The 16,080-nt window shown below is 40.3% G+C and overlaps 1 protein-coding gene across 2 annotated transcripts; it reads right to left on the reverse strand.

The window, feature by feature from the left end:
- Positions 1-1,505: 1,505 nt before the first annotated feature.
- On the reverse strand, positions 1,506-14,259 carry nptx2a (neuronal pentraxin 2a). 2 transcript variants are annotated; one of them, XM_034220142.1, is made up of 6 exons: positions 14,103-14,259; positions 13,370-13,848; positions 11,441-11,687; positions 5,898-6,142; positions 3,105-3,284; positions 1,507-2,543 (listed from the first exon to the last, which is right to left on the reverse strand). In XM_034220142.1, exons 2-6 carry the CDS (start codon positions 13,817-13,819, stop codon positions 2,316-2,318), a joined length of 1,350 nt encoding a protein of 449 aa, XP_034076033.1. In that variant the 5' UTR covers positions 13,820-13,848; positions 14,103-14,259; the 3' UTR covers positions 1,507-2,315. The 2 variants fall into 2 exon arrangements, with proteins under 2 accessions (XP_034076034.1, XP_034076033.1); XM_034220143.1 differs by having other exon boundaries at positions 1,506-2,543; positions 11,441-11,684; positions 13,370-14,259.
- Between the last annotated feature and the right edge of the window lie 1,821 nt (positions 14,260-16,080).

A 16,080-nucleotide genomic window follows, 5' to 3' on the forward strand; every position in this document is an offset into this window, starting at 1 on the left:
TCCTTCATTATCTTCATGACCTGACAAAAAAAGTTAGAATTGTCCACAAGCGAAAAGCACATTCGGTTCTAACAAAAAGGCCATTCACATATAAACAGAGAATTTCTATAATGATTTTTTCATTTTTTTACATAATGTGCTGCTAATGGACAAAAATCATGAGCAGAAAAAGCAAGAAAAATACACTTTCTACAGGAAAGTTAACAAAGACACTCAAAAGAGGAACAATCACAACGTGTTGGTGACACATCCAACAAGTGAACCTCACTTTTGTAACATTCTGCGCTGTCCAGTTACTGACTGCATCATATCTGCATCATATTTTTCTAATCTATATTCAACTGCATTTTTGAAAATAGGCTGTTGCATGGCTTTTGCACTATTATTAACTAAGTGAGGAAAAAAATAAACTGGAGCTGAAACCAAAGTTTATGTTTTTGTTGCCTCTTTTAAACTTTTCCTTTTGGGGCTCCAGCACCGCCATTGATATCAATCATTTAGTGTCAAAAACAGCATTGAAACAAATTTCAACCACAACATTAAGGATTAACATAAAAAGCATACATTTTATCCACTAAGCGGTGCTAAAATCCATTGATTTCCCACATTCTTTAAAAATAAATGTCATTAAAACTAGTATTTTTGTTCAGTGAGAGGCAATTAAGACATTTATAATGCCCACAGTGCTGCTCTTTTTCAACATTTTATTTATGTGTAGATTTTATTGATTATGACGCACTTAGCTTTGAGGAACACCAGCAGACCAGTAGCTGCTCACCGTCATACATATTCAGCACAGATAATTACTACCCAGATGAGGAATTAAGGATTGTCCTTGAAGGTCAAGCCCCTGCCCTCCCTGGCCTCGGCAGGCTTCCACAGCTCTGTCGATACGCCAGTCCTGGGCAGCTGTCCGACATCGCTATTAACCTGAGCAGAGCCAGCCCATAAAGCTGTTTGGGATATGGCAGCTGCTCAAGGGGCAGAGAGGTATTAAGCATAGAATTACAAGAATGAAAATGTCCTCCCTCCCTCATAATCTCTGGTCTTTTTACACGCAAAACAAGCCATACGCACATGGACGTACACACACACACACACACACACACACACACACACACACACACACACACACACACACACACACACACACACACACACACACACACACACACACACACACACACACACACACACACACACACACACACACACACACACACACACATACCATGTATACATCACTTCAGGGGACATTATATTGACTTACATGCATTTCCTGGAGACTTATCCTAACCTTAACCATAACCAACACATGCCTAACCCTAACCCTTAAACTTACCCTAACCCTAATCCTAACCCTAACCAAGTCTTCACTAAAATTAATGATTCCCCTCATGGGGACCTCCATTTTGTCCCCATAAGGGAGGTGAGTCCCCACACGTGACTGTGTAAACAGATTTAGGTCCCCACAAGTATAGTAATGCTAGGCCACACCCACACACACACACACACACACACACACACACACACACACACACACACACACACACACACACACACACACACACACACACACACACACACACACACACACACACACACACACACTCTTACGTAATGCTATCAGCGCGGTGCATTGGCTTGTTTGGACGCACCATACACACACTGTGTATTGACAGAAAGCATGCACTCTCACTCCTTCACTGACTTTTTTTCACTGCTGGGGCTCATGCATTTAGACATTCTGCCATGGTTCAAAGTAATCCTCAGCGAGTTGGTCTTGTCCACTTTGAACTCTGGAGCATCCATCTCATTTCACTGCGCTTTCTGGTTCTGGTGCCTCATCAAACAGCCAGGAAGCTCACAGCGTGTAGTACTCTACCATGTAACTCAGGAATAGTGTTCCACAGCACATCAAAGCCTGAGCTCACATTCACAACAAACACAGTGCAGCATTGTCAGTATAAGGAATGCAACCAAAAAGAGCTGTTTTCAAATAAAAGCTGAGCTACTGAAGAGAAAGCAGAGAATGACAGTAGATCATATCATTACAGTAGACTGATGCAACACCATGTCTTCTTCAGATGAGCAAAATAATTTGAAGTCTCCTGTAATGTCCCCAGGGTTAAAATGTAATGGACACTTCAACAGGTGGGTCCCAAAGGTCTTTGAGAGTGTGCAGTCGCACGATAAAACTTTGTAAAAATGTTGCACTGGTGCCTTTCTCTTTGGGATTTGACTGAAAGAACAGTCAGAATACTTAGCTTTTTTCAATCCCAGCGGCGATGCTAATTTCCCTTACATCCGATCCTCTAGGAATCAGAAGCACGGTCTTCACAGATTTCCAGAGCAGCTTTACTCCCACCACCAAACACTTCCACATTAGCGTCAACCCAGGGAACCACGTTGCCCGGCATGTACGCAGAGCAGTTGGCTAGACCCACGATGTCCATGGGCCGCAGAACTCGGTCCCACATGTTGAACTGGCTCAGCTCGCCCACAAAGGCCTGGGTGGCGTCAAAACGACCTCCAACTATGTCCTTCATGGAGAAACAGGAGATTAAAGTTTGTCAGTTAAATTTTAAGGGAAATGTAAACAGACTTTAATTAAAATGAATCAATTCTGTTTGATTTCCGTCAAACTGCCAAACAACTCTGAGTATTTCTGGCGGACCGCCACTGTAAAACATCTAAGTGCATCTCCACCGCTGTGCCACATGCCACTATCTAACCTTGCGTGGATGACACTTACAAACTATGGCTCTCTGAGGATATTACTCATACATCAATGTACATTTCTTAAGTGCATACATTCTGTCATGGAGCTAACCGCTAATATAACCCGCTAACGCATGCAGCTCCCAAGGGCTTAAAGGTGCAGTTTAGAGAAAGATGAATGAGGTAATACTGAAAGTGGCACGATAGCGTGAGAAGAGCCTCCCTGCTTTCTCTCCCCGGCTCCCTGCGCTGCGCCTCCGGCTCTTAACTCAGGGGAGAATACACTCAGGGATCTTAATGACGCAAGGTAAACACACACACCAATACACACACACCCATGCACACACCAGTTCTTTTCAACCTAAGATCTCTACTGCTCTCACCTGCTCCTGGCCCAGGATGATCACCCCCCCAGGTTTAATTGGGTGCCAGGGGGCCAGGTTGTCCCCAGTGCCTAGACGCTCGCCGTCCTGATAAGCCTCCCAGAATCCATCTCTGGTCGTCCAGGTGATGCAGATGTGGTGCCAGCGGCCATCGCTCACAGACAGAGGGAGCTGGGCCACCTGGACAGGAGTTTAGGGGTGAAGGGGCAAGAGAGATTTGAGATTAATTGCAGCACGTTGGAAACAAGGACACCAATTAGGAGGCTAAAGGCTTCAAAGAGAGAGCCCAGTGTAGAGAATTCTCCAGATGAGTCGGGCGACATAGAACATTTAGATTACCCAGATGACATCAAGGGATAGAGCACCCTTCAAAGCAGTCGGATAGCTAACAGCAAAACCGTGTCCTCTTATGCTTTTGCGCTTTGTTCACAGATCAAAGAAAAAACAACTGGTTGTTTTACCAACCAATGACATCATAGTCCTCAGAGGATACAACTCAACACATGAGATTGTGAGTGTGTAACTCATTAGACATCTTTTTATGAGCCTACAAAATTACTACACACTCAGACACATATAAACCTGAGAGGATGGGAAGAGACACTGAAGAATACAATTATATTCACTTTCAATCAAATGACCTGATTAAGGATGCCAGGTGGTATTTTAACACCACAAGGACTACAGGGAACACACAGTATTATGATAGAGTCTGTCAGCATATGAATAGTCTGAGCACCTCTGATGTTGTCATAAAGATTTTTTATTTAAAAATGAAAATAAAGTCGTTGAATATTCTGCAGCACCTTAAATGTGACAGCTTTGATGCTTTGTACACAACGAGCTTAAAAGTAACACATCATAAATGACTCACTCATCTTCATTTAATTACCACATTTTCAGAAAGAGACATTTTACTGTTTCATTTTAGGATTTATTATTTTACCTAAAGGGCTTTTTTTTTATTAGAATGAGACTTCTTTACTAGTCATGGCAGGAAAAAGCACAAGTGTATTTCTGTTCTGTGTGCAAACATGAATAACACCAGAGCCCTGGAACTGATACCTGATACAAATGCAAGTGTTAGTATGTGTGTTTCTCCTGCGGGAAAATGTCAAAATGTCTACTGTGAGAAAGGCCATGGTGTATTTTACTTTTGGTTCAAAGGACAGTCTATTCTTCAGCTCCAAAAGGCTGTAGATAAGGTTCTGCAGAGGAGTCTCAAATGTTTTTAGAAGGTCATCCGTATCGTTTACAAACCAAGAGTGTAAAAGTTGAGTTAAAAAAGAGATCATGTGCCTGGTTTTAAAGAAATCACGTAGACTATGAAAAGTTTGAAAGGTGTTTGAAATATTGTGGAATAACCCACGAAAACCTGTAAAGAATTGCTTGAGGTTTTGCTGACATTTTTAAAACCATCCTGCAGATAAGAGATTTATAAGCATCAGATGATTACTCGTGCACACTTGCCAATATAATTTGGTTTTAATGTCGTACAAGACTAGTTGAATCCATTGCAGATTAAGCTCCTGGCAGGCACATCGAATTGGAAAATGAAGAAGCCTTAAGCATGCTCCACTTAGCTAAAGCATGAGAAATCGACAGTATTCCTGAACAATGACACTCCTGATGAAGATGTTACTTTATAATAATAAAGACTCCCACTCTCCATGAGTACCCAGAAAATACTCAATTCAAACAACGCTGCACTTTTTTAATCCTGTCGATGCAGCTTTCTATTTCGCTCTGCCGCTAAATGAATGGGATAAACAATGTGTCCCAGTGGACCCTGTTATCTCTGTGAACAACTCTAACACATGGATGTGCTTCTAGACATACGGCAATCATATTCACTAGTCTTGTCTTCTACACCTTGCTCTCTTTGTGCATTATACTTTCCTTTTTCCTGGCATCTTCTCATCTCTCACTCTTTCCCCAGCTCTCTCCTCAGCAGTGTCGCCTTCAATGCTCTGCAGATCTCCTACCCTCTTTCTCACTCTTATACTCTCATCACTTTCTCCCACCATCCTTCTCTCATCTGTCTGATATGAACACATGTATAATGCATGGTGAAGGGAAAGCTGTGAGAAGACCTGCCTGTGCCAATAACGCCCAACGAAAACAAGACAGTGGGTGAACAAAAAGAAATCCTCTCCAGTGCGGGAACATTTTCCAAAAAAAAACTAATCCAACATTACACTGCTGCAAAAGCAACCGTTCCAGCAGGAAAATCTATAATTACAGCATTAACATAACAGTTACAATGATTTTCTTTTTAAGGCTAAACGCCATAAAATATTCATATATGATTCTCACACTTCTGTCGATCTAATTAAAATCCCTTAAATTGAGTGAAGTTTTACAGAATATAACTATCAGCTCTCATGGCAGCCAAATACCTTTAATAAATCACTGTTATTCTTGGTGTGGAATGTGGGTCAATGATATAAAATGTTTATAAGGTGCAAAATTAAATATTCAGAGATGGTCAGTTAATCTCCCCTCAGCTGTATCATGGTTGTTATCAAATGTGCATACAGTCCGTTTGTTTTGCACCACAGAGCAGAGCAGCGTGAGCATATTCATGTGTTCTTTGCATTTAATTAGCACAGCCGCTGATCTACTTTTACTACCATCATTAGAGCTAGCAGTGCTGCCAGGCGAGTAATGAATGATTCTGAGCTGCTGAATACATCTTCTCTCTTCAGAGAATCAGGGCAGAGTGAGCGTTGCTATCGTCTGTCAACAAATAATTAAAGAACACTGTTCACCAGTTTCTTGCTGGGCACCTACCTTATCATTAACCAGTAGCTCGATGGGGTTGTTCCCCCACTCGATGAGGACGATCTCGTTGGCCTGGCCTGGCACGCCGTAGGAGAACGGGGTTCCTATGCCGGGGCTGGCGCTGGACTTGAGCCACATGCACACGGTGAAGGCGTACATCTCTGGGAGGCTCTTCTTAATGCGTCCATACAGGTAGTTCGTGCGAAGAGGGAGGGACACCTTAAAATCCTCAGGTGACTTGAAGGCATTATTACCTGTTGATGGACAAGGATGGCATATTAGTTTATGACCTGATCAATCTAAAAAATACTTTTCTGATATTCATGCTAAGAAACAGGAAGTGTCTATGGATAGTGACAGTTGACCTGGTTTAAAGGTGCAACTTCAGCTACAGTCAAGCGGAATTGGTGATATTAAAATGTAATTCAACAAAGAGAAGATTAATTAAGCTTTTGGTTCCTAACTCTAGTGCTTTAGTGGTAATACATATTATTATGGCAAAAGAACAGCATTTATGTTGATAAAAATTCAAATGAACATAACAGAAACTTTGCAAATGTAACTTTGCTTTAGATGTCAGAAATATTGATAAAGTAATTTGGCCTTTTTCATGTCTTTTTAAGTATTTACATGAAAAACTGCAGTAATATATTGATTTTGCATGTATTTTTATTTTTGTATTTCTGATTAAAGCCTACGTCTAGAAGTTCACATGTAGTTCATATATTTTCTTGGAAATAAACTCATTGGGAGATCAAATAAATCAATGATGTGGAAGAGGATCACATGTACAGTAGGAAGCATATTGGCATCTAGCAAAGAACATATCAAAGTAAAAACGTTGGAGAGCTGCTTACAACATGAGTGAGAAAACAGGTTTGTTTTTTTGCTGTGGGATAGTATATGTAGGAAATTGTACCAACTGGCCAAAAAAACAATAGTCCCATCCATGACACAGCCAAGGGTATACAGCAGTGCTAACGGCTCTGTGAGGCTCTAGTGTGTGTCTGAAACAGTGCTTTCAGCTAAATGCTAACTTCAACATGCTAACTTGGTCATTATAATAATACAAATAATAGCATGTTGATGATTAGCATGTATAGTGTTTACCATCTTAGTTGAGTGTTTTACCATGCTAACATTTAGTAATGAGCCGTAAACACAAAGTACAGCTGAGGATGATGGGAATGTCTTAGTTTTGCAGGTATTTAGTTATAAACCAAAGTAATAAACAGATTAGATCTAGACCTGATGATAACATCCGAGGAAAGTTCAGGGTATAAAAGTAATAATAGTTCCTCCTCTATGAACGTCCGTAGAAAAAGTCCTGTTAATCCATAAAACAATGGAGATATTTCAATTTAAAAAAGTCAACCTCATGGTGGTATTACAGAAAAGACAAGAGATCACCAAAGTTATCAGGCTAAATCCTCTAGGGACTGAATATCTGTGGCTAATGTCACAGCAATCCTTTCAAAAGTTGTGAAGATACTACTGCCTGGACTGAAATGGTAGATGACTGATAGACAGATAGACTTTGCCATCCCAGGAGCCCAGCCGACTGCTAGCAAGCTAAAAATACAAAACCTTATATTATTACTCTACAGACTTCCATGTATGTGCCTTAGTTTGGTTATATACTTGGTCAGCTGGTTACGTAACATATCGTAAAGTAGCATAATGTAATTAAATGTAATGTAATCTGCAGCTGTTGGACATTATAAGAAAGATTAAAAGAGTTCTAATGTTCAAAAAGTTCCTGAAAAAAATAAATGAAAAAGAACTGGAATAAACATGGATGATCATTTGTGATATAAAAAAAAATAGATAGACAGACAGACCTTTCTGAAAATGTAAAGAGAAAGGATGAGAAAACAGGAGATGGGGAGTTATAAAAAACCCAATGCACGTATTAATGTTCAGGGGATTCGCACAATGGAGACATGTTGCATATTTCAGTTCTATTGAACTTCAGTTTGATCCGGGTTGAGCAGAATACTTGAGGCTTAGCTAACACTGAATTAAAGGTTTGCAATATGGGCTCATGTCAGACGCAGGATATGTCACCCACAAAAAAGAGACATAAAATATATATTATAAACAAAAACAATTGTTTAATAAAAAGGCTGTCACTACCTCTGAGTTTAACCTTTCTTCTACAAACTTCTCTGAATCATGGGGTTCTGGACTCTATTTTAGGAGGGACGATAAGATACTATACGTTACGTTACCTTACGTTATGATACGATACGTTATGTTACGATACGTTATGTTACGATACGTTATGTTACGATACGTTATGATACGATACGTTATGTTACGATACGTTATGTTACGATACGTTATGTTACGATACGTTATGTTAAGATACGTTATGTTAAGATACGTTATGTTAAGATACGTTATGTTAAGATACGTTATGTTACGATACGTTATGTTAAGATACGTTATGTTAAGATACGTTATGTTAAGATACGTTATGTTACGATACGTTATGTTACGATACGTTATGTTAAGATACGTTATGTTACGATACGTTATGTTAAGATACGTTATGTTACGATACGTTATGTTACGATACGTTATGTTACGATACGTTATGTTACGATACGTTATGTTAAGATACGTTATGTTACGATACGTTATGTTAAGATACGTTATGTTAAGATACGTTATGTTACGATACGTTATGTTAAGATACGTTATGTTAAGATACGTTATGTTAAGATACGTTATGTTACGATACGTTATGTTAAGATACGTTATGTTAAGATACGTTATGTTAAGATACGTTATGTTACGATACGTTATGTTACGATACGTTATGTTAAGATACGTTATGTTAAGATACGTTATGTTAAGATACGTTATGTTACGATACGTTATGTTAAGATACGTTATGTTAAGATACGTTATGTTACGATACGTTATGTTACGATACGTTATGTTAAGATACGTTATGTTACGATACGTTATGTTACGATACGTTATGTTACGATACGATACAGTACATTATGGCGCGATACCGTGCCATGTAATGTGTTACTATTATGGTACAATACGTTACATTACATTTAATTACATTACGCTACTTTACGATATGTTACGTAACCTTACATAAACTTTCGTTACATATGATAAGAAGTAAACATATTGCACAAATAAGAAAACCAGTGAAACCATTAGGCTACAAATTACACCACCCCAAACATCCTACCATTAGGTTATTGCAAAGCCCCTACTACATTATTTAAATGTCTTATGGTAGTAGGCCCAGATGAGTTTAGTAATATGGTTTAGTTTACATTGGGGTACTCTATATCGTCTACAAGAGGATATAAGCTCATTCTCGGCAAGGAGACTTTGGGATTGATCCTATATTACTTTCTGTGCTTGCCTGAGAACAGACTGCTCATATATTGACTGAAGGGACTGGCTTATATTTCTACACCATGCACATACCACGCTGACATTCCATATCTGAAATGCCCTCGATACTGCCTGGTAGAATAAGAACAATCCTCTGATCCACCACATACACCCTGACTCTGTGTAAGAATCATAGTCTCTGATTAAAATAAGGACACAAACTTTCAACACGGGTTTTAGGGACGGGTGGCGCAGTGGTCTGTGCGTTTGATCATCAGATCAAGGGGGCGGGGGAACTCCAGTTCGAAACCCACTCCCGCCCCACTGCGTCAGGCCGTTGTGTCCTTGGGCAAGACACTTCACCCGAATTTGCTCCTGTGGGTATTGTCCACAGTAGATGACCATTACATGTATGTATGATCTGTATGTGTAATGTGTATTTGTAAAGCGCTTTGAGAGTCATTGATAAAGCGCTATAATAAATATAAGGATTATTATTATTAACACAGTCCTTCCAGCTAAATTGTGCAAGTGAACGCCAAGATACTTCCAGAGCGGACCTGACCCCAACCGACTTATGAAGTTTTTCTCACATTACAAATGAGATGAATATCCTCAGACCATTGTACACAACTTTATTTGTCAGTACAATAGGCTAAAGGATTTAAATCTGTGTGCTGTAGGCTGAAGATAGATTTTATCTGAGACATTTTAAATGTGGTTCTTTCCTGTATAAAGTTAGAGAAAACATGGCTTAGCTGACAACACTGCGGGCCACCTGTGCTCACTGACCTGGTTTCTTAAAAGTGTCGTTGACCCTGACATGCTGCTGCATTTGAGTGGTCAAAATGGAAAAGTACCATTTAATCATTTGAGGATGGACACACATCAGTTGCAGTTAAGGATTAGCAGTGGAGGCTGAAGCATATTATAGTACAAGCAGAGTGAAGTTCAACAAATAAAAGGTTTGTTTAGGCCACTGAACCTTCCAAGTGCTATATAGTCAAATGTTGATAGCATATTCTGTGATAGATCCAGTACATTGACCTCTGCTTCACAGACACCAAAACATGTTCAAAGCATTTCTTCAAAATCAAAGTCAGCACCACTGGTCTGTTATCATTGCTCTCAGTTGGACTCCAGTTTTTTTCAACTTGGAATAATATATGGGTTCTCTTTCCAAAGGGCTGGTATACTGAGACCATTGACTGCTGGACAACAGGGCTCCATGCTGGGGTTACCTCTTTTACAGAGGTCTTTATAAAGAAAGTGCAATGTGTATACTGTATATGACCAGATTTTAAGTCGATTAACATTCACTAATTCCTTTAAAAAGAAAATCACGCTGTCAAGGCCAGGAAAGGTTGAGCCACACACAAAAACATTGATATTGGCTGTTGGATTTGTGTCATGGTGGTGTTGGATAATATAGCAGTGACCTCATTCTGATGCATCTGTCCATGATATAGTGCTCACTGTACTTATACATATAAACATGTAAGAGGTCCATTGTCATTAGAGGACAGACACTTTACTTTTCTGTCTACATGACAACACAATCTTCACCCTGTAAGGAGTTTTACAAAAGGTACATTTTCAGTGACCTAAAACACTGTGTGGGTGTGGACGAAAGGCCAAATCGCATGAAAAAAAAACAATGTACGTGTAGACTAGGTCTTACATTGTATGGCCCCAGCAGTGTGTGTTGCTTTAGGGCACGTAATACACATTGCAATCTTAGGGGAGGAGCAGGATTGCCATCTAAGGCTCACAAAGGTATTTATTGCAGCGTTATTGTATTGAGTCATTATGTTCTACAGGTGGGTTTGCTGTGGGGCTATTGTGCTCACCTCCTTTAAATGTGTGTATCTTTTTTAATAATTTTCCTTTGGGCATAGATGGTTTGTGTTCTTCTGACATCTACCATCAACGTGATACCCTGGAGTGTGGACATGTCTCCAATATTTCTAAACCTAATTAACCATTCAGTGTTGCTTTCCAAGCCTTATTTTTCAAGACTAGAAGCTGCTCCGAGAATGGCTCTGAGAAAAAAAAACTTGTGTTGTGAGGTTTTCACGAGCATCATCAGAAATATGCAAAGGGATGACTAATTAGTGCTAAATCTGGCAGACAAAAAAAAGGAAATCTGGCCAACAACTTGCAGCACCCATTGTACTACTTACTTTTCTCGAGCTCGGTGATCCTCTCCATGAGGGAATTGAGAGCGCTCTCGGTGCGTTGGCGGTGTGCCGCTGTTTCATTGTAGAGCTGGCTCTTCTCCTCCTCCAGATCGGCCACCTTCCGGAGGAGCTGGGTCTCCAGCGCCCCCAGACGCTGCCGAAGCAACTCCCGCAGCTCCAGTGGCAGCGGAGTCAGGGCAGAGACACTTCCAGCTGACACATTAGTGCTGGGAAGACGCAAACTCTGCTGCTGGGAGTGCGAAGGAATGAAGGACACAACAGCAGACAGGAGAAATGAAGGATTGATGGATGGATGCAGATAGATATAGGTAGGTAGATAGATACGTAGATAGGTAGATAGGCAGATAAGTAGATAGGCAGATAGGTAGATAGATAGATAGATAGACAGATAGCGTGTGAACAATGACACAGACAGTTAATCCAGTTAATCTCGTGCCCTCCAACAAGCATTCAGTCTCCAAAGGGATTTAGATTTTCAAAAGATTTGATCTACCAGATATAATTTCATTACTATTGTTTTGGATATCAAAATGAAGACACCGTGTCCCAACAGCGGACTTTGATTGGTGACCTGCCAAACACCCATCTCTGAGCCGGGTATTAAAAGGTAGGCGCTATGTGTGACGTCACCTAGAGTTCACACCAGGCGTGTTCGCAGTAGGTTATTAAAATAAAAGGGAGACCACGGCCCACGATTACGAGAAGAGCTATTAACATGCAGCAAAAAACTCTCAAGATGGTTGTTTCTGATGCTTGATTTGATGTCACTCAGCTGCCGGGGATTGTACACACGTTTGAACCCATTTACAAAGTTTGATTGATATTTCCGGACATAATGGGACTATCTGAATAGCTCAAATGAGTTAAACCCTGGAAATCTGGTGCCGAGGGCGGAAGCAAGGACTGAATGCAATTGTTGAAATATGTAGATGGCTTTGATTGGAGAGAGAGGTCTTGCTCCAGGGAGCAATATGCTTTCAGCAACACCAGCCTTGCAATAACCATTATGTTAAGCAGATGCAGATCAATAGATATGCGATTAAAATGCAACATTATGTATTCTCACAGTTGCAGTATATCCTTGATTTGATCCGAGCATTAAGGCTTCCAATCAAGGAGAAAGGGATAGGGGGATAAGAGATAGATGGATCGGCAATGCAGCATATTGGATATAGACATCACCTTGAATTTAAATAAATGGCATTTTGTTAGATAATGAGAAATTCACCATGCTGTTAATATGACATAAGAGATAAAGCCATGGCTTACACAAACATTCTGCTGTATGTAAAGCACTTCAATAGGTGACCTCAATATCGTTTGTGATCTCTGAGCCTTGTGGAATGAATGAATTCAGCACAAGTGAGGTCTGAATGAATGCAAAACATAATGGATATAAAGCTCTCAGGCATATAAGGACTAAACCACTAAGTATTGGATGCAGGTGAAATCAGCAGGAATAAATTACAACAGCTGTATGAATAATTAGACATATGACTGCAAATAAAACATTATGTAGCACACACACAGGGTCATAAATTATTCAAGGTTGCGTTGAAAATCCCTGCACCACATGCATGATTACACCTTTGACACGATGTGTTTGTTGCTGATATCATATTGGTTAATATGTTGTAGTGGGTCTTGCAATTAGTATGATGTTCCAATGATAAAAACGCATTTGTGTTATATGCATATTACGTGACCCTTTGATCTCACTATGCCCCCTGGAAGTCGTGTGAGATGTGTAGTGTTTTATCAATAAGGCACCGTGGAAGGGCTGAAATATATTACATTTCTGATATACTGAAGTCATCTTTGTTGGGTATTCATTCAATTGATAATGATGTTCGTTTCGGGGGGAAATGAACAAACTGGCGCGTTTACGCGTGGCTGCCTGTGCCATCTTACCTCCAAGTTCTCCAGCCGACCCTTCAGACTCTGCATGGTCTTGCCCAGTTGGTCTATGCTCTCACCGGGGTCCCGGGGCAGGTCCCCCATCGTGTTCTTGCCGTACTCCTTCCGCCTGGAGCCCTGACCCCGGGACCTGCCGGGCGGAGACTCGTCGGCTGCCGCCTCGCAGCGCGCCAGCTTGGAGTTGAGCTCCTTGATGGTCCCTTGCTGGATCACGAGGGTCTCCTTCTGCTGCAGGATGGTCTCCCGGAGCACGATGATCGTGTTCCGCAGCTCGTCCTCCCCCGGGCTGCTGCTCTGCAGGCGGTTCCCAGAGGGATCATACCCGCAGCCCGGCTCCGCGCCCGGGGGAATGGCATTGCAAACGAAGCGGCTACCTGTAGCACCCTGGCTCCGCACCGTGCGTCCGCTGACCAGGTACAACAGTCCAACTACGAAAGTCAGCATTCCGACTAGAAAGGCAAATTCCACGTATCCTATTAAATGAAAACAAGGCTCCTTAATTTCAATTACGTTTGAAGTCTCCGGTTAAATAATACACTTCTTTCAAAACTATAACTTAAGTGGCTACGGACCTTTTTCTAACCTTCCAAAGTGCGATATTAAATCCCAGTTTATAATGAAACCAAGGAGATCTAAATCCGCAGTGAAAGATCATACAATCATACATCCACTAACTGCATGGTCGCTTCTGCTTTAAAAATATACCCCAGACAATCTGAATTCTTACTTTCAGCCGGTGGAAACTCGGGTATCAGGATTTGACAGCTTCTTGAAAAAAGTTGTATTGATTTGATATCTTGCTAAAAAAGAAAAGAAGAACAAATCCACAGAAGATTGCAGAGAAGTGATTTTAGCCGGTCTTGCCTCTCCGGTTGGTTGGGTTGTCAGTGAGTGGTGCTGAAAAGACAGCGGCGCTGCTCAACCAGATTATTATGGGGAGGTGCGCACTGGCGCTTCCGCTCATCATCTGTGCGCTCCGGTTACTCAGCTGCAGGTACGTCATCACTGAAGCCCGGCGGATACAAGTCACTCTAAGGGCCAGACTCATTGACTCTTTATGACCTGTTCAAAAGTGCTAAAGCGTAAATATGTCAACAAGAAACAAGATTTATTCTCCAAAAGTGATGTACAGTTGTTGCCTCTTTTTTCGATAGCAGTCTATTAAACACTGTACATGTTTCTGATGGGAATGTGCTGGAATTTAATAAAGTACATTTACTTAAGTACATTTGAGGTATACTTGTACTTTACCGGAGTGCTGTCATTGTTTTAAACCTCTACTCCACTGCAATACGAAAGATAATGTTGTACTTTTTACTCCACTGTACAATTATTTAACAATTTAAGTTACTTATTACCTCACAGATTCAGATTATTTGCTAAAACAAAAATAATTTAACAAATAAATATATATAATTATATAAAGATATCAAGGAGAAGTACACAAATTAATTAGTTCCACCTATATGATAGACACATGCATATGATCATAATCCAGAAATGTAATATAGGCCTACATCTGAAAGAAGCCATTAACAAGTCCCTTTACTTTTGGTTCTTAAAGTATATTTTAAAGCCAATACTTCTGTACTTTAACTTAAGTAAGTGTACAGAATACTTGATTATTCACTTAAAGGTCCCATGGCATGGCCATTTTGTACTTAATTTTGAGTGCAGGACTTCTTCTTCCACTGCTGGATTTAACTAAATAATATCCTGAGTAATGATTGATAAGTTAACTTAGATGCTGCAGGGCATTGTTGCACTCTCTATGCCCTTCAGAGTATAAATCATTCGAAACATTTTTTTTTTTTCTTGAAACAGGGCTCACATGTTGGTTTGAGATCAAATGTAAAGGATTGGTTAATCCAATTAAAATCCACAGTTCAAATGGGGAGTTTTTATGGCTTGGTTTGTATTAAATTGAGCTCCCCGTTGCCCTCTCTCTTTGTCCCACCACACTGACATGGGCATGATAACAAGGACTTCTTTCATTTTCTACACAGCATGCTTCGGGACATTAGTGAAACCTTACGCTTGACTCTTGAGATGATTTTAAAATTGTATGTGACTTCAAGCCAGGTTATTTAACAGGTTCAAGTAGTGAAAGTAAAGTTATCATTCACACACATTTAACTTGCTGTGAAAATGTGATGGTTGATGCAGAACGGCACCAAGGCCAAGCTGAATGCTGTCAGATCAAGTTAGTCGCTGAAAAAGATTATGAACGAATGCATTTCTATTATGTGTACATTACACAATCAGCACTGGCCAAGGAAGCTCTTATTAAAGACATTACCATTCTTTTTATTTGCTTTTATTACATTTTCAGTTATTAAACTGCGCATGTATGGCCGTCAATAACAGCTTTTCTTTCTGTTAAACTGATTAGGCAATGCTGCTGAAATAATTGTATTTGTTTAATGCTTATAATAAGGACAGCAATCTTTTACTGGAAATGTAGTTCATGTTTAAATTTGGCTCAATTTGTGGCCAGTATGAGTCTTGTGACCTAGGCCAAATGGTACTCAGATAATCCTTGCTTTAATCTGGCTGGTGGGAGGTTATTTTATAAACATTAGATAACAATTTTTACAGTGACAGGAAGTAAAAATATGGCATCTCAAATTCATGGTTCTGCCTGTTTCAGTTTCTCAAAGTGTCAGTTGCAGGCCAAGTGGGACACATATATCCATCCAAAGAGG

Source organism: Gymnodraco acuticeps, unplaced genomic scaffold, assembly GCF_902827175.1.
Source record: "Gymnodraco acuticeps unplaced genomic scaffold, fGymAcu1.1, whole genome shotgun sequence".
Taxonomy (NCBI): Eukaryota; Metazoa; Chordata; class Actinopteri; order Perciformes; family Bathydraconidae; genus Gymnodraco; species Gymnodraco acuticeps.

What these genes read in the sequence shown, in the direction of transcription:
- nptx2a (XM_034220142.1), bottom strand. Translation starts at nt 13,819, where the DNA reads ATGCTGACTTTCGTAGTTGGACTGTTGTACCTGGTCAGCGGACGCACG. An exon ending in GTCGGCTGGAGAACTTGGAG is followed by an intron (nt 11,688 to 13,369) that starts GTAAGATGGCAC and finishes TCGCACTCCCAG; the next exon opens with CAGCAGAGTTTGCGTCTTCC. An exon ending in GATCACCGAGCTCGAGAAAA is followed by an intron (nt 6,143 to 11,440) that starts GTAAGTAGTACA and finishes GTCCATCAACAG; the next exon opens with GTAATAATGCCTTCAAGTCA.